A 22,446-nucleotide genomic window follows, 5' to 3' on the forward strand; every position below is an offset into this window, starting at 1 on the left:
GTGATGCTTGGTGGAAGTTTTATTTATTTTTTATTGATATGGGTGCTTTTACTGAAATGGTGACATTCCTGTGGTTTCTGAGAATCTTAACAAGTTTGAACAGCAGGGTCAAGAGAGTCCTGAGTGCTGCTTTTTGCCTCCCCAAAGTCCCCGTGGGGCCAATCAGTGGCATCTGCTGAGGGTGGAAATGGGGCTCATCAAGCTGTTGGGGGTGAGAGGGGCCACTCTTGTCAGAAGGACCCTCTCCACGGCCTGCTGTCAGACTCTGGGCCTCTGCTGCAGGAGGATAGTGGAGTAGGAAACAGTGTGTGGGGTGAGCTACCTCCAGCCTGGCTGGGCACATTCGACAGTCTGCTGCCTCAAGAGGCAGGGAGGGGAGCTGGTGGTCTACACTGGAAGGGGGCTGGCCACACCAGCTCCTGCTGGGAGAGGAACAAACCAGAAAGCCACGGAAGTGGCAGCTCCAGCCAGCTGCCTGTGTGCAGAGAGTACAGCACACTAGTTCCCCCAGGGACACAGATACGAAACTGGGGCAAGTGTCTAGAGAGGCTGTGGAGCAGTGTTTGCTGGACTTGGGTTCTTTCTGCCTCTACTTCACTTCTTGCTGATGACCCTGGTCCAGCCCTTGCTCTGTGAGGTCATCGGGGGAAGTGAGCCTGGGGCTCAGAGTCCGTTGGTGTCGATGGCTGTCACAGAGGCAGGTGTCGAGGAGCGCGAGGTGGTTGCTGAGGTCTTGTCCAGGGCTGGGCTTGGCACACTGCAATCCGCGGACCGGGCTGACCTCCCTCCAGGAAGCAGTGGCCGGCTCTGGCTGTGGGGGCTCTGGCCATGCAGGTTCTGGCCACAGAGGCGGTGGTGCCGCTCCCAGTCCTTATGCTGGCAGAAAGAGCCGCAGTATCGTGCAATATTGCAGCCGCTGCAGGTTTCGCTTGCTTTGCGGCCACAGTTCCAGCAGTTCTACAAGACATAGGCAGTGGTTAGTTGCTTGGCTATTATGGGGCAGGCTTGTTATCACCTGTCACTTGCATTGTAGAAAAGGGGGCTTGGAGCCACACACACCTGTAATTGTCCTGCTTCTACTGTCTCTGCTTTCTGAGTTTCCTGAGTAAAACAGGAAGAGTACCTACCCAACTGAGGGGACAGTGAGATGAGGGGGATGTGAAAACACAAGCAGCATCATGGCAGGGTGGGTGGAAATCCCACCTCCTGTTACAGGCACTGACTCACGTTTTATTCCTCAGCAACCGCACTAACTGTCCCAGGGCCCCCAGCACAGTTGGCTGGCTGTTCCAAGACCACACGGCTTTCTCTCTTGGTCCTCCCAAGAGAGGAATAATGCTATTCTCACTGACAACACCGGATTTTCTAGACAAGTCACCTGCCAGGGGACCGGGATGGCTGGACAGGGGAGTGGGTGGCTGTGCGATGTCCTGTGCCCTCTTTCTTCTCAGATATGCGCCTGTCACCGGTGAGCTGTGGGTCAGGAGATACTCCTGGCTGTCTGCAGGAGCCCCTGCAGTATCTCAGAGCACAGGGCCCCCAAGCTCTAGGTCAGGAAGTTCTCTTACTACCCTGCACTTTCTTAGAGGGGGACAGGTATTGCTAGGGTCTAGCAGAAACCACAGGGGAGGGGGAGTGCACGTATGAGAACGCACTAATTCCATGACAGAGGACAGGAGCCAAGTGAGATGTGGTTAGAGCTACAAGTCACAGCCATGCAAGCAGCTGAAACCTGCCCCTTGCTGCTCTCCTCCTTTCTCTAGATTCCAGTGGGGACTCCAGCAGTGATACCCAAGGTCTCCAGCATCCACTTACAAGAGAAAAGCCTTTTGGCATTGGCCAGAGGAAGCTACCAGGAAGGGGCAAGGGTTTCTTAGGACTTGAGCAGCCCTTCCCTCCCAAGTTCTCCGGAATGGCAGAAGCCAATCACAAGGCCCATTCTGGCCACTCCTTAGAGAAGGACACCATCCCCGATGAAGTGAGGACAATTGCTTAAGTGAAAACCAATGGGATAAGTGTCAAAAAGGGCCACCTGGCCCACCTCTTGCTTATACAGATGGGACACTGAAGGCCTGTGGGCAGGAACTTGCCTGAGGTTACAAAATGATTACTTGGCCCTGGCCGGTGTGGCTCTGTTGGTTGGAGCATCAACCCTTGCACCAAAGGGTTAGGGGTTTCACTCCCAGTCGGGACACATATGGGAGGCAACCGACTGATGCTTTTCTCTCACATTGATGTCTGTCTGTCTCTATCTCAGCATGTCCCTGAGTGAGGAATAAGCAAACAAACAAGAATCAATAAAAACATATCTTCAGGTGCAGATTACAAAAAAAGATCACTTGGCCACGCAAAGCCTGGAACCCCAACCTCCTGGCTCCACTACACTCAATGTAGATAGTTAGTGTCAAAGAACATTAGAAAGGGCAGTCTCCTCCCTTCTAATACAACAGGCTTCTCAGGAAATACCCTCTAGGGGCTGCCCAGACTTGCCAGCACCAGCGCCAGCAGCAAAACCAGAGGACCAGAGGAGGAAGCTGAAGTAATTCCTAGGGCTGAAGCAAACTCCATTCCAGAGAATGTCATACTTTTGGGGGCCTGACAGGCTGACCCCCAAACAATGCTTTGGTGGAACATTACCACTTGTGGGGAAGACCACAGTGGTCATCTACATGGGGCTGCTGTGGAAACACAGGCTGCAGGGTCAGCCCAGCTGAACGGGGAGCCTCTACTCCCTCTGCCCATGCCTGCAAGAACTTCTCAAACCGGGCAGAGTATTAGAGCAGCGGTACTTTCGCCTTGGCTGCTGTTCTATTTAAAAATAGCTTACTTCCTAATTTATGGAATATAATAAAGTAAGGAGAGGTAAACAGCCTCCACTGAGGGAGGACACAGACATGCAGGAGCAATGCGGTGTCAGAGCAGCCAGGGTGAAAAGGACACTGTCACGTTCCCATTCCCTGTGAATTTTTTCTGACTAAACCACGAGGCTTTTGCCAAGATGTAAGACAAAAAGGGTTTATTGTTGTAGTCACCCTTCAAACCAGCATTCCTCAAAGCTGGAGCAGCACACTTGGTGAAACAGCTAATGGGAGAAGGTTATAAACCTTCTGAAGCACTGGCGCGGGGAGTCAGAAATGGGATGCTAGATTTCCTGTCAATCACGGGCCATCAGTTTATGGCAGTATTATTCCCAGCGTGGCCCGGGGACCACTTGTATCACAACTACCTGAGGCTTGGCAAAATTCCTGGGGCGCATCCCAGACCTCCCTCACCTTCCCACAAACTGGCCCATCTTACGATCTCCTGGTAGGCCAAGCTGCCTGCCAGGGAAGCGAGGCTGGGGCAGACCATGCTGTGGGGGTGGGGGGGGGTGGCTCACTTCATCTTCCACCCAAGGCAGTCCAGGGGAGGTGCTGGGAGGCCCCGAGGAGGCAGCTGTTCTGCAGGGGTGGGAGCTGCCATGGCTGACACATGGATGCTGTTAACCACAAGGCCCTTCCCATCCACAGTGCGTTCAGAAACACGTACACAACCATGACCAAACTGTATCTTCCTAGAAGCTATGAGACCAGCAGGACAGGGGCTCCATACACCCCCTATACAGGGAGGGAAACTGACTCTGTAAGGTCATACTGCCAGTGAGGAGCAACTGGGATGGGAACTCAGGGTTGCTAACCTCCAGTCCTGGGCTCTCTCCGCTATCCCAAGCCACCTGTCACAGGGTAAACAACAAACTCCAGGGTTACACTGCTAGACTTTAAATATGTACAATATTTAAAATTATAGCTCCTTAAAAGCACTTTCCCATAAATGGAGAGCTGGGATTTAAACCATGCAGTCCAGATCCAGAACTCATGCTCTTAGCCAAAATGTTACACTCCTTCTTTGGAGACAGAAAAATATAAACAGATATGAAAGTAGATAAATATGGACACATATAGATATTAATATGAATAGCTATAGATCTAGAATTAAATACAGACTTAAATACACACAACAGGAAAAGATATCACTGCTCAGAAACAATTCTAAAGAAAAAGTAGGAGGGGAGAGTTAAAGAAACGATATCCCCCCCCCCCCCCCTTTTGAATCTGAACTTTAAATATGACTTCTGATCACATTTCTGACAGCAAGTATAAAACTGTAACACGTATTTGGAGAAATCACATTCTCACCAATATAACCATTCACTCCTCTGAAGCCTGGTATCAGTACACAGTCTACAGGGTAAATAAAAGGAACTATTTTCTCACACTCTGTCTTTGTTAGAGCACTGCAATACAGAGTTTTCCACACCCTCTGTGATGGCCACATATTTAGACATTTTTGTCTTTGCATTGCCACGCTTGGCACTGCTATATTGAAAGGGATCACTTAAGTAAATTGAGAAAATAAACTTCCTGTTGTTTAAAAAAACAACAGACCAACTAAAATACCCAGTTCTTTATAACTTCAAGAGAATGTCCCACAGATAACTAATTTCTCAACTAGTAGATGGTATCTACCTACTTAGAAAAAAAAAAAAAAAGGCTTGTTTAGGACTCTTAAAGCTGAAAAGCAACTAAAATGAAAGTTAGAGAAAACTTCATTATATTTGAAAGGACTGCTATGGTGTTTTTGTCATGTCTCCGCCCCCCCCTTAGTTCATGTTTATTCTCATTGTGGTACAAGAGTGTCTTATTTTTCCTGAAAGCATCACCAAGTCCTGGACCATGGGTCTTGGAGAGTTGGGCAGGTCCGCCTCATCTGTCACTTCCACCCATAAAAGAACTACCCTATTTACAAGCAGACCAGATGCTACAGGGTCTCCTTTTCCTTACTCCTGCTGGCTTTAGCACTGTGGGCAAAGTCCCTAACTCAGTTTCCTCATTTGGAAAATCGAAATCCAGCAATACCCACCTTGTAGGGTCATTGTGAGGATCAAAAAGACAGTATACACTCTTAGCTCTGCAGCTGGCACACAGTGCATAAGCCCACTCAGTCAAGGGGAATGTCATCATTACTGCGCAATCTACAAACTATGTTTTTAGGGTGAGTTTTCAAAATTTAAACCAATGTAGTGAGCTAATATATGTAAGAATATAATGCAGAGTGGGGCAAAAGTAGGTTTATAGTTGTGAGTACGCAAAATGCAGTTTATTTTTTTTAAAATATTTTTTATTGATTTTTAGAGAGGAAGAGAGAGGGAGAATTATCGATGTGAGGGCAAAACATCGATCAGTGGCCTCTGCACACCCCCTACTGGGGATCGAACCTGCAACTTCTTGGTGCATGGGACAACGCCCAACCAACTGAGCCACACCAGCCAGAGCGACAGAGTTTATTCTTGTATTATTATTTATTAATTACTGTATTATTTTCCATATGAACTGTAAACCTACTTTTGCCCCACCCTGTATAATTGAGAAATAAAACCCCTCTGGTACTGGATAAAAATTATAATTGTCTAGTTCAAGAGTGGATGTTCCGTCTCATTGCTTAGCACTTAAGAAGAAAGCAGTGGGCTGGCTTGCTCCAGCTGCCCCAGCCCCAGCCCCAGGACTAACAGAACTCTACCTCCGTTGACTCCTCCTGCTCGTTTATGACAAGAAAGGCGTCCTCTGCGGCCTGCCGTTTGACATCTGCTATGGTTTGCTCCATCCGAGCTCGCTCTGTTGCAATCACCTCAAAGGCTTTTTGCTCAGCCTCAGCAACAGCTTTCTGCACCTCTGACATGGCCTGGATTTTCACTTTATTCACAGCTTCTTCTGGAAGAAAGGGGCAGTAAAATCACCTGGCCGAGGATTACTTTCCCTCCCATTCCACGTCACTTCTAAAAAGGGACAGAACTGAAACAAGACGATTTTTTCTAAAAACACACAAGGATGGACATATGACACACGCTTTCACTTTTATTCTTATGCTCCCTTGTCTATTCATGCAACCATTTGTTGGGTATAGAGATGGAGGTCGGCACTGTGCTAGGGACTGGGGACACCTAGGTGACTACTGTAGTCCATGTTCTCCTAACTGTGATAAGCACAAAGGTGGCTTAGGCGTCAGCATAGGAGACAAGAGACTTAAGGGAAAAGTGGTCAGCTCTACAAGTGGCAGAGGAGGACAAGAATGTGTGTCTTGGTGAGATGGTAGGTGGAGTGAATTTTTGGAAATTCTTGCATCTCGGTTAAGGAATTTGGCCCATTTTCTAAAGAAAATGTGAATTCTAAAGGGTTCTATGCAAGGAGAAAAGGCTGAGGACAGAGATAACAAGTGAGAGACTGGGACAACAATTTAGAAAGATAGAACACATCTGAATTTAGGCAGAAGCAAGTGGCACAGAGGAGGGGATGGGGCAGAAGAAGACTGGTAGCATCTAAGGGTCTGGAGGTGAAGGTAAAGGGGAAGAATGGTGGCGTCATGCAACGAAACGAGTAATAAGTAAAATGCTGGTGTGGAGGCAAGTGAGAAGGTTGCAGTGCCTCTAGGGCATCCAGGTACAAATGAACAGGAGGCAGTTCGGTATGTAATACTGACCCAGGTAGAGAAAAATGGGCCATAGATACAGGTTTGGGAAGGTCGCCAGGAGCCCTAGACTTCCAAAGCCCTGTCCAGTTACCATCACCCCACTTGGTTCCTGATCACTGTCTCCCATCATCACCCCGCCTGGTTTCCACAGGATGGACTCTCCAAATGACACACTCTACGTACCAGAGCCTCAGCCCTAAGTCTCAATGTAAATGACCTCCCTCCTGAGACCACAAGACTGGATAGAAGCCTAAGGAAACTCCCTTGTTGCTTGGCTCTTTCATGTGGCCTATGCTCAAAGGAGGTTTAAACAGTGCTCTAGGCTGCATCATGGAACTTTCCATTTTATTGCTCCAGCCTTAAGGAAGTTTTCACCTCAAAGGCCAAGCAAGAATGATACTGAGTTGACTTGACACTGAACTCCATGCTTCCTTTACTCTTAATGTCCACATGGTCCATTGTGGCTCACCACAGCTACCTTTCATATCCTCTTGTTACCAGGTAGGTGTTAAGTCTCTCTTATTGAGCCAACATAATAATGCCCTGAAGAACATTTATCCTCTCAGTTTAAGGATCAATAAGAATCACAGTTTGGATAACTAACTTGCCTAAGGTCATTCAAGGTCACAGGTGGCACTACAGCACACAAGGACTCAAATTTAGCTGGCCCAATGGCACAGCCTGGTTCCTAATCATAGTTAATCAAAGGTACCTCCCAAGTGGAAAATCACCAGCTACTAAGGAGACCTTGTGCATGGCAATTTTTCTGTTTGCCAGTAAGAATGAACATTTTGCAATACATTTATCTGTATTCTTCATAATCTGTTTGTTCATATCTTTTGTCCATTTGTTTATCATGGTCTTGATGCTCTTGAAAGTCTTTATGAATGACAGATACTCTTTGTAGAAGCAAATTTTATCTTAGAAAGAAAAAAATCTATATTGGACTAAAAAAAAAAGTTACTAGGAAAGAGAGTCAAGAAGAAAAGGCAGCTAGTATTTGGATAAGGGAAATATTAAGGTTAGTTTAAACCCCTATCTTACCACACAATAGGCAGTCCACCCTTATTCTTGTAGAAACTGAGGCCTCCCCAGAACAGTCTTGATGAAGCTGGGGACAGTGAAGGTGAAAGAAGAACAGACAGTTGTTCCAAGAGCAGAATGAATGAAATGTGATAGTGTGTGAACGCAGTGTGTGTAGATTCTAGTGAACAGACCAGGAAGAAATGAATTAAGCCACATGCCCAGAAACAGGGCATATAAACAGGGAAGGAAGAGTTAGTTACTTATTGCCTCAGTGTGACCCAGAAAAGGGTGTGAAAAGGACCTGCATGAACTGCTCTGAGGCATTCCAAATTCTTCACCTGCAAACTAACATGAGAATCATCCAGATGTGTGGGAAAGCTGGAGGGAGAGAGGCAGGAGCCTAGGGCTCTGTGAGGAGGTTGTTATGAGACAACCACCTTTCCCTCAAATGTGTGCTCCCATACTGGCATGAATTAGTGAGGACATGCAACCTATAAGCACAGAGACATACCAGTTTTTTTCCAAAACTCCACAGGTACATATCCTGTTGCTGGCCTACTGTTGAATTCCCGCTGAGAATCTACAGAAAAGAGGTAAGTAGCATAGGGTCAGAAACTATCTGTGATAGGCATGTTTTCTTTTTACGAAAAATATACCAGATCTCTCATTCACCACTTAGGCTCAAACATGTATGTTCATTTAGTGCAAAAATATTCTGATAAGAAATAAAATCAGATTATAAAACAGCACACTTAATTTTTACTTTTAAAACACACACATGCATGACTCAAATATTAACAGTATTTCAAAGTAGTGAGATTAAAAGTGATCTTCACTTTCTTCTTTTAACTTATCTATATATCCTTATTTTTCTCCTGTGAACATATCTGTATTTTTAACCCTTTGCGGTCGTATTAAATTTGGACATGGGTGTCGTACTGGTCGGAATTAAGAGCTTTCAGAGAAATTATAAACTGATACATGAATGAATAGAGTTAAGATTCGTACGGTTCCTTGCTGTGGTGGCTGAGAGCAGACATACGACCGGAACGGTAAAAAAGCTTTGGTGGCTGAGAGTAGACAAACGACCGCAAAGGGTTAAGGTACTTCCTAAAATATAAGTAACTACAGATATTTATATGTTACACGTGTGTGTTTTCATATCAAATTGAGCTGTCCCTATCATGCACAGGGCACTGGCAACAGCTTTGTAGGTATGTCAGAGAATATAGCTTTTGTTTCTCGGTGAGTCTGAACCCTTACAAGTGATTTAAAAAGGTTTCCTGTCAACTTCTTTAAATGCTTATAAACAAATAAACAAAAAAAACAAGCAGTGAAGAAAATACTCTGATCTGGAACAGTGCATGTCAAATCTAACACAAAAAGGCATCCTGGGGGTTGCTGAGAAGGACACAGGGGTGGAGGGTGATTTATCATGTATGTTTATTGTGGCTGTAAAATATATCTTATAAGAAATGGTTCCATTGCTTCCAAAAGGCGAAAACTAATTAAGGTAATTTGAATGTTTTTGTTTTTTAATGTCAGTGCTAGTGGACTCCCTCATTTAAAAAAAAATTGATTTGAGAGAGAGAAAGAGACTGATTTGTTGTTCCACTTAGTTATGCATTCATTGGTTGAGTCTTGTGTGTGCACTGACTGGGAACTGAACCTGCAACCTTATCATATCAGGATGACCTTCTAACCAACTGAACTACCTGGCCAGGGCCTCCCTCGTTTCCTTATGCTTTGTTGAGGCTAATCTGAAAAGGGGATTTATTGCTCTGAACACTCACCAACCCAGGAGAACAGCCAGTGTGCAAGGGAGGCCAGTCTAGCACAAAACATTTGCCAGAGAAGCTTTATAAAATGGTTAGTCCTCATGAGAATGCCTGGGAACTGGTTACAAACTGGTCTTGGATAGGGAGGGAAACTGCACAAAGAACCTACTTCTGTATCCCCCCAAGCTGTGAGGGGATTAGGAGATTATTTTTAATCCTGGAAAATACACATAACATTTACCATTTAAAAGTGTGTGATTCAGCGATATTTTGTACAGTAATAATGTTGTACAACTACCATCCCTACCTAGTTCCAGTACATTACCATTACCCTAAAAGGGAATCTCTAAGTTTAACATTTTGATAGTATTAATACTTTTTGTGATACTGCACTCTCTAGAAAATGCTATCATCATTGCCAATAAAAAGAAAACTGAAGGGCTCTTTTCAACATAGGTAAGGTCTCTGATTCAAATTTCATACCTAAGTATGAGATTTATGAAATACAGGGCAAAATCTAGGACTGAAAGAAGCAAAGTAACACAAGCTAAGGAGAAGGTAGTAGATCAATTTCAACTGAGTCTTAAATCAGGAAGCCAGTGAGAAAAAGTGTTTTTGAGTGTATAGATAAGCCATCATTGATGTTAAGTGAAAGAAGAAACACTCGTTTACTTGTGAGGACGTGGGTTAAGTCTTGACCAATCAAGGAAAAGCCACTATACTTCAGTCATCAATAAGCCCTTGGTCATTTCCTTTGAGGATCTGCCCAGTCCTCAGCATTTTATTTTTCTGACAAATGTAAAAGGTGAGATGCACCTGACCCTAAAGGAACTTTTCAGCTTACTCAGATTTCGAAATGCCTGGAAACTAGGGACATTTTCATATTTCCCAAAGCTAGAGACAGAAGTCAGAATTTTCAGGTGGTTCACTAAGAAAACTAGAATTTCAGAGGCTATTGTAATCAAAGGTCAGACAGATAATGCAAATAAACGCTCAAAAATGGGGGACTGGTAAAAAAAAAAAAAGGTCAATAAATGGTATTGTTGGTTATATAGGAGAATGCTCTAGTTCTTAGGAAAACAGAAGGAAGCATTTAAGGATGGAGATAAATCTTCAGTGTGGAATAAGCTAGTGAATTCTTTATATGTTTCTATATTTTCTATAATAAGCCATGCAGTTTCACGAAAAGAAAAAAAAATGACTTACCTCATGAGGGTGTTTGGAGAATTAAACGATAATGTACATAAAGGAAGGCTCTCAACTCTGGGGGCCCAGGTTCCAACTCAGATCAATTAAATCGGAAACTTGAGGTGGGGCCAGGATATTAGGACTCTGAAAGCCCCCACACGGGTTCTAACGGGCACTCAGGGTTAACCACTGAAGAAAAGTGCCCAGCTTAGAACACAGTGTCCATGTTTAAATGCCTTCCAAATCAGACTTGGAGCATCACCTCTCTGAGGTCATGTGTATTTTCTATTGTAACAATGGTAAAGCATCTTTTTAAAAGCTGATTCTTCTGGTATTGCTGGGAACAGCTCATTTTTTCAGTTTCAGGCATTATCAACTGACTAGCTATTTCAATAGGAAATTTACTTTTAACTTCTTCCCCTGCCCCACCACAGATACATTCACAATTCCTTCTCCTTCTACTTCCCAAATACAGATATACTCAAGTTCTGTTACACCAATAGTCAGCATTTACAGTACTCAATGTGAATGCTTATCATAGCTGAGACTTATGGTTCAGTCTACGAATCTTCTTCATTTATTGAACAAGTTTTATTTATTTATTTAAAAATATATCTTTCTTGATTTCAGAGAGAGGAAGGGAGAGGAGGAGAGAGATAGAAACATCAATGATGAAAGAGAGTCACTGATAGGCTGCCTCCTGCACGCCCCCCCATGGGGGATCGAGCCCGCAACCCAGGCATGTGCCCTGACTGGCAATCGAACCGCGATCTCCTGGATCACAGGTTGATGCTCAACCGCTGAAGACACTGGCCGGGCAAGTTTTATTTTTTGTTTTCCTTAGAGTTAATAATTGCCTTATTTATTCATGTGCTAAGTTTCTTATATAATTATTTCTAATTCAATCTCAAACTCTCTCATTAAATATTTTATAAATTTTGTTTTCTTAAAAAAATCTCCAATAAGCTTCTGGGCTAATCCAGACTGAATTGGCTGCTTTCTAGGCTTGCCGTATCACTGTAGCTTGGGACCCTCCGTCACTATCCTAGGGATTCCTTTCTGCTCTCTTTCTCCAGCTGGTTCCTATTTCATCAATTCTATGTCTTCCACCTCCTGGTTTATTTCCCTGTACTGGGGCATATCCTTTCCAATCATAACAGACACTACAATACAAGATAGATGGGAGGTGCATTTCTTGAAAAATTGTGAGTTTTTACTCTAACAATTGTTTTAGTTGAGTACAGAATTCTAAGTTAAAGTAACTTTCCTTCAGATTTATATTTATTCTAACTTTCAATGATGCTCACTGATAAATTTGTTTCTTCCACTGTGTTGTTTACTTGGTAATAACCTGTTGTTTACTTGGTAAAAACCTGCAATACTGTCTTTCAGTTCTGGGTGAATTTTTAAAATTATTTCCATAACAATTCTTTCTTTCTGTTGTGTTCGACATTTCTGAAACTCATGATTTGACTATATGAGTTTCATGGAACGTCATTCATTTTTAAAATCTTTTGCTAACTTGCCCGATTACTGGATTCATTAAACATATATATTCAGATTCCTTGGTTCCCAAATCATAATCTCTAGGGAAAGGCCTGGAATGTGTTTTTGTAATAAATAGCCAGGTCACTCATTCCCAGGAAAACTGGGGAAACCTGACAGCTGAATCAGTTTCTTTCATTTAAAAAAAATTTTTTTAAACTGCCAAAACATTAGATGACTAACAAGTTTATAAAAACGTAAATGTACAAATTAATGAAAATTTATAAAGTGAACACCCATAAACCTCCAGATCAAGAAAGAAAACACTTCCAGAAACCCAAATCCCCAACAAATAAGAAGCGGTAAGGCTCAGTGTTGTTTAAATGATGCGAGCCAGGCTGGTAATCCTACCCCGTGAACAGCTGGTAAGATGACGAGACGGCACTCTGCACCACCTCCACTCTCCACCCCAGGCTCCCTAGAGGAAACCATTCTTTTGAATACTATGATAATCACTTGTTTTACCTTATGATTTTTGCACTTATTTATGAATCCTTAAATAAAATACTAAAATATATCCCTCGTTGTCTGAACAAAATCTGCTCCTGAAAATATTGTGAATCACAAATTTTCAGATAGAGAACCTATAATCCATTATTTTAAATGGGTAAAGTAATAATGCCATCCAGTTTCTAGTCAAGTTATCTCCAAATCACCAAAACACTTAAATACTAAGTACTTCAATAAAAATCCACCAGGGGTTTCTGCATAACCCAAAACATTCAAGACATGAACTGTCTAACCATTTAAAAGTCCTTGGTGTGTGAGTTATGCCTCAAAATACTGTTGAGTGTAAGATAGTGCTACTTAAAGTGCTGGTCTGCAGACTGTATTTTGTCCATGAAGGAATATGGAACTTACGCCAGGACGTAACGCAACTATGTCTCTAAGCACACTGCTTAGTTTAGAGGACTCTTCTCATGGCAAAGCTAACGGTGTCCAATATACACATCCTGGGGTCGGCTTCTCATATCATCACAGACCAGTAACAAGTAGTTTTTGGAGTGGTTTTGGTTGACATTTTAAATAGCACACTTTTTAAGGATATGAATTATGCTTTCCCTTCTACACTGCAATGAATATTACTATAAAAAAGAAATAAAAATATAAATAGATACTAAAAGATACTACTGTTCAAGTCAAACTGATATCCTTGAGAATTCTGAGAGAAGGAAACACTGGGATACGTGAAGAGCTAAACCTAGAGCGACAGCTTATCATCCCAACTGTCCTCATTTGAGAGTGAGGAAGGTGCTAGTAATTATGATGACAGGATAACAGGCATAAACTGGGACTTTGCCAGGCAAATGAGAACATATAGTCACCCTAACTAGGCCCTCAAGCAAAGGGTGAAAAAGAGTAGAGGTTAATGCAAAGCAAAGATTGCAATCCTGGCTGGAGGAGAGCTCATGACTATGTATCTCACTTTGCATTCCTGCAGACTCGTTGATGGAAGGTTTGTGATTTGGATGATGAACTTTGGGTAAATTTCTGCAAGTTGTTACAGGTATTCTTTGATGTCTTGCTGTGCTAGATATCCCAAACAGTGCTGCTAATCTACGGTTGGCTCAAGAGTCACTTCTGTGGATGCGGTGGGGCAGTGGGATCCCGATGTCTTTGAACCAATCTTTTGGTAGTCTTTTTGAGGCTAACAGCTGTCTTCTGTGGAACATGCTATGTCTGTCATAAGAGATTCATTCTCCCTGGTGAGATTTGGGAGCTTGAAGTGGTGGGTGGGGAGCGAGCCTGATCACAGATGGCCCTTCAATGATCTGTATCTTTAGATAGAGCACCTTTTCAGTTATTGGGTGAACGTGATGGAACACTTTGGAAGGGATAGATGTGGCATCCTGGACGTACTCTAGATTGAGAGCACAGCTGCTGCTTTTGGGTGGGAAAAGAGAAGACAGGACACCTCAGCTTGATATAGTAAAACCTTTGGTAGAGCCCTCCAGGCAAAAGCTGATAAATAGTATTAACCTGGATGAGGAGTGAAAAAGACGAGGAAAGGTGAGGCAAACACATTCAGGACTACTGTGAGGAATAAATGTGACGTATGTGCAAGAGCCTAGTACAGTCAGCCAGGCTGAATTTAATAACAAGTATTCTTTGATCATCATCTAGCACGTATACGGAGTTAAAAAAGGAACAAAATCATCAATGTTCTCATTCTCCAAGAGGAAGACAGTATTTCTTCAACATGCCAAGTACCAAGTCCTTGGCATATTTTATCATCTACTCTTCATAATCACCTGGGTCTTTTTAACTCCACATTCTAGCACCACCTTTCTTTAAAATCAAATATAAAAAGTCGGTCTTGCCATCTTACCACTGCTGAGAGAATCTGCGCTCCCGGGACTGTGCTGCCTGGAGACCAGTTCGCCCCCCGTTTTCCTCATCTCTGTATTTTCATTGTATCGTCTTTTCCAGTAGTTGAGCTCTTCGCGATCAGATTCCTGACAGCGCCGCAGAACTGCCATGGAGCGCCTTGTCTTTTCTACCATTTCCATAATGCAGTTCAGGGCCTGAGCCAGAGAGGAAGTCAGGCAGTGATGAGATGAGGCCATCAAACACCAGTGTTGTAAATCAAGGACAGGTAAACAAAATATATGAAGAAAGGTTTAAGTGTCTTACACATTCAGCAATATCAAGTTTACACCGTAAAGCCTTTATTACGGCTTCTTTTAAAATATTTATAATGTGTATAAAAATATGTGCATATATATACACACACACAATTTACTTTTTATTTGGATTTCAAAATAATACTTTGGATTTTTCAAGGTTGAAGCATCCAGAGTCTCATTATAATATAGCCCTTTAAAGACTATGTGAAACCTTATATATATGTCTAAACACACCAAACCCAGCCGGATGTGGCTCAGCAATTCAGCATCGACCTAGGATCCACAAGATTGCAGTTCGATTCCCGGTCGGGGCAAGTGCCCGGGTTGCAGGCTTGGTCCCCAGCAAGGGGCGTGCAGGAGGCAGTCGATTAAGACTCTCTCATCATTGATGTTTCTATCTCTCTCCCTTCCTCTCTCTGAAATCAATAAAAGTATATTTAAAAAACAAAACACACACACACACCAAGGCATCTGATAAAGCTGGAGATTTATCAAAAATGCTATTAGAGCCCAGCTGGTGTGGCCCAGAAGGTCCTGGTTTGAGTCCCAGTTAGGGCACATGCCTAGGTTGCAGGCTTGATCCCCGGTGGGGGGCTTGTGGGAGGCAGATGATCAATGTTTCTCTCTCCCATCGATGTTTCTATCTCTCTAACCTCTCCCTTCCTCTCTCTCTAAAATCAAGAAAAACATTAAAAAAAAGAAAGAACGCTATCAGAAATAACATTCAGAGACAATTTTTATCACTGAAAATACATACCACCCTTTAATGAATTACTACATTTTCTCTTCCCTTTTCAGTGAGAAAGGAAACCTTCTCTTACAATGAGACAGAGAACTCAGGCTTACGTTCTGCACTAGGATGTTAATTCTTGCTTGTTTTTGGAGAAGCTCCATCTATGTAACACTTCCTATATACCAGGCCCTGTAATAAGCACCTTACATATTCATTACAACCCTCCTGTGAATTCAAATACAGCATTCCATTTTTAAAATCAAAGAATGAATAGATTTTTAAAATTAGTTGATACACAATATTACATTAGTTTCAGGGGTACAACATAATGACTCAACATTTATATACCTTGAAGGGATCACCATGATAAGTCTAGTACCCATGTGACACTGTACAAGGTTATTACAATTATTGATCATATATTCCCTATGCTGTGTATTACATCCACATAACATTTATTTTATAGTTGGAAATTTGTACCTCTTAATCCCCTTCACATTTTTCACCTACCCCCTACTCCTACCTCTCCTCTTTGGCAACCTCAGTTTGTTCTCTGTGTTTATGGTCTGTTCTTATTAAGTATTGTTTGTGCATTTGTTTTGTTTTTTAGATTCCACATGAGTGAAACCATATGATATTTGTCTTTCTCTGCCTGACTTATTTCACTTAGCATAATACCTTCTAAGTCCATGTGTGTTGCTGCAAATGGTAAGATTTCATTATATTTTATGGCTGAATTAAAAAAAAAAGAAATGGAAATTTTTTTTAAGTTATAAAAATTAAGGCTAAAAATGGTGAAGCAACTGACTCATTACACAAAGGTAGGAAGTGGAAAGCTGGGATCTGAACTCACAAACTTCGGTTACATGACTTTTCTTGGTTATGACTTGAAGTGATCACCTCACCACAAAGATTCAGGAGTCACTCTTAGCTCTCTGGGAGAGTAATAGATAAATCAGCTTTTACTGTGAAAACACTGTGGCTCTGGTTAAGTTCACTTGAAACATACATACTCTATTACTATTGGTGATGTTAAGAATTAAAAGTACGAACAAATTAGGTCCAGAGGCCTGAATGCATGGAATAGAATGACAGATCTCAGAAGGGAGGGGGTAGAGATTAACCAAAGAACATATATGCATAGCCCATCGACAGACAACAGTGTAGTGAAGGCCTGGGGTGGGGCAGGGGATGGGTGGAGGGGGGCAAAGGGAGGGAAAATGGGGGATACATGTAATACTGTCAACAATAAATTTAAAAATTTTAATAAAAAAGAATTAAAAGTAAAAGATAGGAAAATCATACACTATCAGATTCTTACATGATCGAGGTGTTTCCATTCATCAGCCCATTCCCTTTCTGTCAAACGATGGTCTACCAACTCATCCTGGTAGCCTCCATTCAGACCTATTAGAATTTAAAGACTAAATGTGAAGGCAGAATGAAGAACACAGCAAATAGAATTCTATCAAGTAAACACACACACTTTTGTACCAACTCTGAGCACACTGCGAAGGAAACAATTTACAACAGTGTGGGACCCACAAAATGACATAAAACCAACCAAAAAAGTTACTATTGAGAACGTATTTAAAAACTTCAACAAATTGATTATAAAAGACAAAAAAAAAAAAGAAAGAAAAAAAACCATGCTTATGACACTTACTAAGATTGTGGTGTCTATCACGAACTTCTCGGTGTTCTAGCATCTTGTTGGGTTCACGATACAGGTGGGAAGTTGCAATATCTTCTAAGGTGTAGTGCTGAAGGGGTGGAGGTGTAGGATGGAACTGGCCCCCAGGATTCATAAGGGGCACAGTGAGGGCAGGACTGTGCCGAGGAGCAGGGCTGATTGTGCATACTCTCTTGGCAGGAGGCTCAGGAGGAATTGTATCTCTTTCAAAACTGCTGTCTTCCCTCCTGTGCAAGAATGATAAGTACATATCTGAACCAATCAACAAGTGTTCATGTAAACATGTCCTTGAGCATCTACTTTGTGCTATGCATTTTCACAAACAGGAAGACCATAAAGAAAGGTTCGACATAAGGCATGAACTGAAATGTCTTCAGAGGACAGAGAGATCATGGAAATTACTGATTTATTCCAGCAAAAAAAGAGAGGTCACATTCATCCAAATAAGGCAGAAATATCTAAACCTCAAAGTGAGAGACTAAGGAGATGACGGCATTTTCTTACATGATAGGAATATGGAGGATTAGGGATTCTAATTTGCTACTGTGATCACAGTTATTGAAAACAATTCTCCACATGGAAGAAAAAAGGCTCAACAATTAATGCACTTGCGAATTGGTAGGGCTTTTAGTAATTTAGCTTCAATTGTAGTAATTTTCCACTGTTGTTAAAATACTGCTTCCTTGACAAACTATAAAATATTATTGTGGTAGACATCCATACTGAAATTTCCAAAATTAGTTAATATAATTTAATCTTCAAAGTAATGGTGATTCATTAGCAAGTATCAATAATTAATTGTTATACTTTTATAAAACCTCACATATCAGAAAAAATACCTGGGGCAGATTGTTTCTTATGGTTCTGGAACAGTGGACACACAGAATGCTATAGACCAGAGTTTCTCACCAGAGGCATACACAGTCATCTGGAGTTTTTTTTAAAAAATACTCATGTCTGGGAGCTACACCTATATATCTGAGAAGCATTCTGCTGCCTGATATTGGGATAAAGTAAAACTAACCTTAGAAATTCTAAGTCCATACCTATATATAACCACAGTCATCAAATTTTCTTTCACAAGCAAAGGGGAAAGCTCAAACTGGTTCCAGTAAAGGAAGGACAAAACAAGCTCTTCTCTGCTCACCTTTCTGGACTGGGCCTCTTTCCATTTCCATGTACTTCCATGAGTAGCTCAGAAGAGTCAGCAGGTGATGCGATACTTGTGTTGAGCAAAAGGTGTTCATGCTGAGCCAAGTACTGGGATGGGGTCTGCTTGGCGGCCCGAGCACAGTGCAGCAGTTCCCGCTGCAGCAGGGGCAGGTTGGCCTTGAAAAAAAAAGAGGCAGGGGCTGGAAGGCAGTTTTCCCTGTGTTGGGCCCCACACAATAGGGCTCAGCACCTCAAAAGGCTTTTACAAACATGATGACACAAGACCAAAGCCCTTCTCTCCTTGTCAGTCTGATTTTTATATGCCTCTATGAGTAAAGTGCCATCTTCTATAGTGAACTTGAAATGGCTGGTTGACTTATCTCTTGTCCCCACAAAATGTAAATCCCCTTAAAGAAGAGAATGTGCTTTATTTACCTTTGTACAGAGTCAAACAAAGCTCAATAAAGGTTTGTTGAACATAATAATTTAAAAACTTACACATTTTTTAAGACTTTGGCCAGTTAGAGAACTAATATGCCTTCATGGGAATAGGAGGCATCTATCATTACAAAGCCTGTTTTCTCTCTTCTGGGTACTATTTAACCTTCCCTTCATGTTCTCTATGAGAACCACAGTGGGATTCTGGAAATGGTGATTATTCTAGCTTGGCTGGAACATGAGGTTTTTAAAAATAGTATTGGGAATGACTGGAATGAAGCCTTAGACTAGGCTCTGAGGATACACAGGTAACCCATGGGGAGAATCAATTTCTTAGTGTGGGACCCTCATTGGGCATGTTTCCTTATTTTATAAAAGGACAATTAATTATGTACTGATTATTTTTCCTTCCCCTGAAAGTGAGAAAAGCTTTAATGTGGGCAACACACATAAAAAACCCTACACTCTTTGAACTGAACTCTAATTCCTTCATGTATAAATGTACTTTTCTCATATTCCTTCTATTTAAAAACAATTATATTTTTCACCCCAAATTTAAAAACAATTAAGCCCTGGCTGGTATAGATCAGTTGGTTGGGCATTGTCCCATTCACCAAAGGGTTACCAGTTCGATTCCTGGTGAGGGCACATGCCCAGGTTGCAGGCTTGATCCCCGGTGGGGGGCATACAGGAGGTAGCTGATCGACCTTTTGCTCTCACACTGATGTTTCCCTCTCTCTCTCAAAATCAATTAAAAAATCTTAAAAAAAATAAAATTTTCAGACTGAGTCCATAACAGAAGTCTTTATTCCAATGGAAAAAGATGAGCAAGTGAAAGGACAGTTTTAATATATGCAAATAATAATCCCTTTACCAAGGGTTAATTTAGCAGGCACCATAATTAGTGACTGTTTTAAAGCAGAAATAAATTGACAAAAACCCAAATGCTAGCCAAAAAGCTGCCATAACAACCTACACCTCATGCTGTTTTCCAAAATAACACAGTTAAGAATAGGGAATTTGATGATATGACACTTTTTAAGTCTGTTCTATAACCTCAATCTTGTAGCAACTGTAAAAACTTACAAGATACCATGCCAGATCTTTACATCTGTGACATGTATGTACCCTTTGATGAATTAAAAAAAAAAAAAAAAAAGCTAATTATTTCCTAATAACACAAATTGCACAAATCCTTCATGATTCCGGCATCTTGGGGGAAATAATTGTGTACTGGCTCTGACATACAGAAATACGACCAAGATAGAACTAGCACAGCTGTTTAAGGGCTGAACAAGACACCACAGATTGCTCTGAAGGGCTGAGTCTTCAATGCTGTCAGAACAGTGCTACAACACAGGCTGTGCACCACAGACCCATGCATTTTCCTCTATGTCTCCTGTGCTCCAATTTAAAAGGTTTTAAAAAATGGGTATCAGTACGTCAGTAGGATGACTCATCTTCTTTTTTTAAAAGTTTTTATTGATTTTAGAGAGAGGAAGGGGGAGAGAGAGAGAGATTGATGTCAGAAACATTAATCAGTTGCCTCCTGCATGCACCCTAATTGGGGATCAAACCCGCAACCAAGGTATGTGCCCTGACCGGGAATCAAACATGTCACTTTTTGGTGTATGGGATGATGCTTCAATCAACTAAGCCACACTGGTCAGGGCAGATGACCCATCTTCTTGATGCTATTACATTTTTGTAGGAAATGAAGGTAAAGCAAAAGAAGATAAGAGGAACATATTTATTAGGCAGATATTCAGGCTTTGTGAGTTAAGAGGTATAATTGAAGATATTATGTGGATACTCATATAGAAGATAGGAAACAAATTTCCAAGTACTGTCTTGACAAAAGTCAAAATATAAAAACAATTGAATACAATTTTTTGGTAATATGAGGATAATGAAAATAATGGAATTCATTTGGCAACAGAGTGGAGTAAGGAAAACAATTTAATTGGGGTTCAAAGATCGTGTTCCCTATTACCAAATCAATTACAAATGTTCATTTGTAAAACCAATTCTCTTCAAGACTGTGTAAAACCATGTGGTGGGCTGGATTTGGGTCACAGGTATCTAAACTATGCCTGGTCTACAGCACACTGGTATCTGACTATAGTCTTTCACTACCTTTAAGCTATCTATAACTCTGCAAATTATAGATAACTGATAGCAATGCAAAAATAATTATTGTCTATGGGCTTGCATAAAATTATGTCTGGTAGATGTTGAACTGACTTTGCTTGCCCACTGTAGACAAAGCCAATTATACCTCTGTTTGCCCATTCATATCAATAAGACTTTCTGTTTTTTTGGGTTCTCCCCTGAACTGGTTCTAACACCTTACTGAATCTCTCATTAATAACAAATTAGATAAAATCATTTACATGGGTTCATTTTTTTTCTCTGTGAGTCATAATGTAATACCTGTTTTTGAAAATTGTTTAATAGGAAAAAATAGTAACTTTACAGTGGGAAAGTATGACATAGTCTTTACCAAGTAATCAAAGTCAACATCACCAATTATGAGGCCAATTAATACCGGTCTCCTGACAGCAGTTATATCTTACCTGCTATTTACTGCCTAAAATGCTTAACCTGATTCTTATCATGAGAAAGTGTCAAAAAAAAATCCAAATGGAGGTATGTCTATAAATTAATCATCTCGTACTCTTCAACAATGTCAAGATCATGAAAGACTGAGAAGTTATTCTAGATTAAGTAGACTGAAGAGACACGACAACGGCCCTGGCTGGTTTTCCTTAGTGGTTAGAGCAACCACCCTCGAACCAAAGGGTAGCAGGTTCAATTCTCAGTCAAGGGCACATACTTGGGTTGCAGGTTTGATCCCAGTGCAGGAAGAAACTGATCAATGTGTCTCTCTCACATCGATCTCCCCCCCCTGCTTCCTCCCACCCACCCTCCCACTCTCTATAAAAATCAATGAAAAAATATTCTTGGGTGGGGACTAACAAGAAAAGAGAGAGACATGACAATGAAATGCAAGATGCAATCCTGAATTACGTACAGAAAAAAAGGTTTTCTTTTGCTGTAAAGAATATTTAATGGAACATCTGATGAAACATAAAGTCTATAGTAATAGTGTTTTATAAATGTTAATTTCTTAATGTGATAATTATACTAAAGTGATTTGCTATAATGTCTGTAGCTTACTCTCAAACATTTCTGAGGAAAAAATAAATCTAAAGACAGAATAATAATCCAGATGTGACAAAATATTAACGTCTGGATAATCTGAATGAAAGGTAAAGAAATTTTCTTGTACCATTTTGCAACTTTTCTATGAGCATAAAATTATTTCAAAATAAAGATTTTTTAAAAGGGCATATTACATATAAATCTGTCTTACTTAACAGGTAAGCATAACCATTTTGAACAGTATCCCCAAAAGTTATGTTTCAGGGAACGGTAATTCCAGAGGACATAATTAGAAGCTATATGAAAGGGGATACATTGCCTTCCCATATGCTCTTCTGTTCTTAGGGCAGCAATTTTCAACAGCTGTGCAGTACCTGACTATTTAGTCTTTTCCCTTAGATTGTCAAATAAAAAATGACAACAGCCAATACAACAATAGCCATCCAGTGTGAATGAATCACAAGTATATGCATTTTTTGTCATATTGTCAAAAATTTTATTTTCTGGTGTGCTGCAGAATTTTAGTAATTAGTTTATGTGTGCCATGAGATGAAAAAGGTTGAAAATTGCTGCCTTAGGGTAAAAGTTTGAACTGCA

At 41.3% G+C, this 22,446-nt stretch overlaps 1 protein-coding gene across 5 annotated transcripts in view; it reads right to left on the reverse strand.

The window, feature by feature from the left end:
- Positions 1-22,446, reverse strand: part of CBFA2T2 (CBFA2/RUNX1 partner transcriptional co-repressor 2) — a 117,197-nt gene continuing 94,751 nt past the window's right edge. For 2 of the 5 annotated variants that reach the window (XM_081148445.1, XM_081148446.1), the window contains 7 exons: positions 18,242-18,423; positions 17,068-17,321; positions 16,723-16,808; positions 14,371-14,566; positions 8,042-8,110; positions 5,557-5,747; positions 6-957 (listed from right to left, as the gene is read on the reverse strand). In XM_081148445.1, coding sequence (XP_081004571.1) covers positions 664-957; positions 5,557-5,747; positions 8,042-8,110; positions 14,371-14,566; positions 16,723-16,808; positions 17,068-17,321; positions 18,242-18,423 — 1,272 coding nt within the window. In that variant the 3' untranslated portion in view covers positions 6-663. Of the gene's footprint in view, positions 958-5,556; positions 5,748-8,041; positions 8,111-14,370; positions 14,567-16,722; positions 16,809-17,067; positions 17,322-18,241; positions 18,424-22,446 lie in introns of all 5 variants that reach the window. The other 3 variants (XM_081148444.1, XM_081148447.1, XM_081148443.1) reach the window with 2 other exon arrangements.

Source organism: Miniopterus schreibersii (assembly GCF_964146895.1).
Source record: "Miniopterus schreibersii genome assembly, chromosome: 10".
NCBI classification, from domain to species: Eukaryota; Metazoa; Chordata; class Mammalia; order Chiroptera; family Miniopteridae; genus Miniopterus; species Miniopterus schreibersii.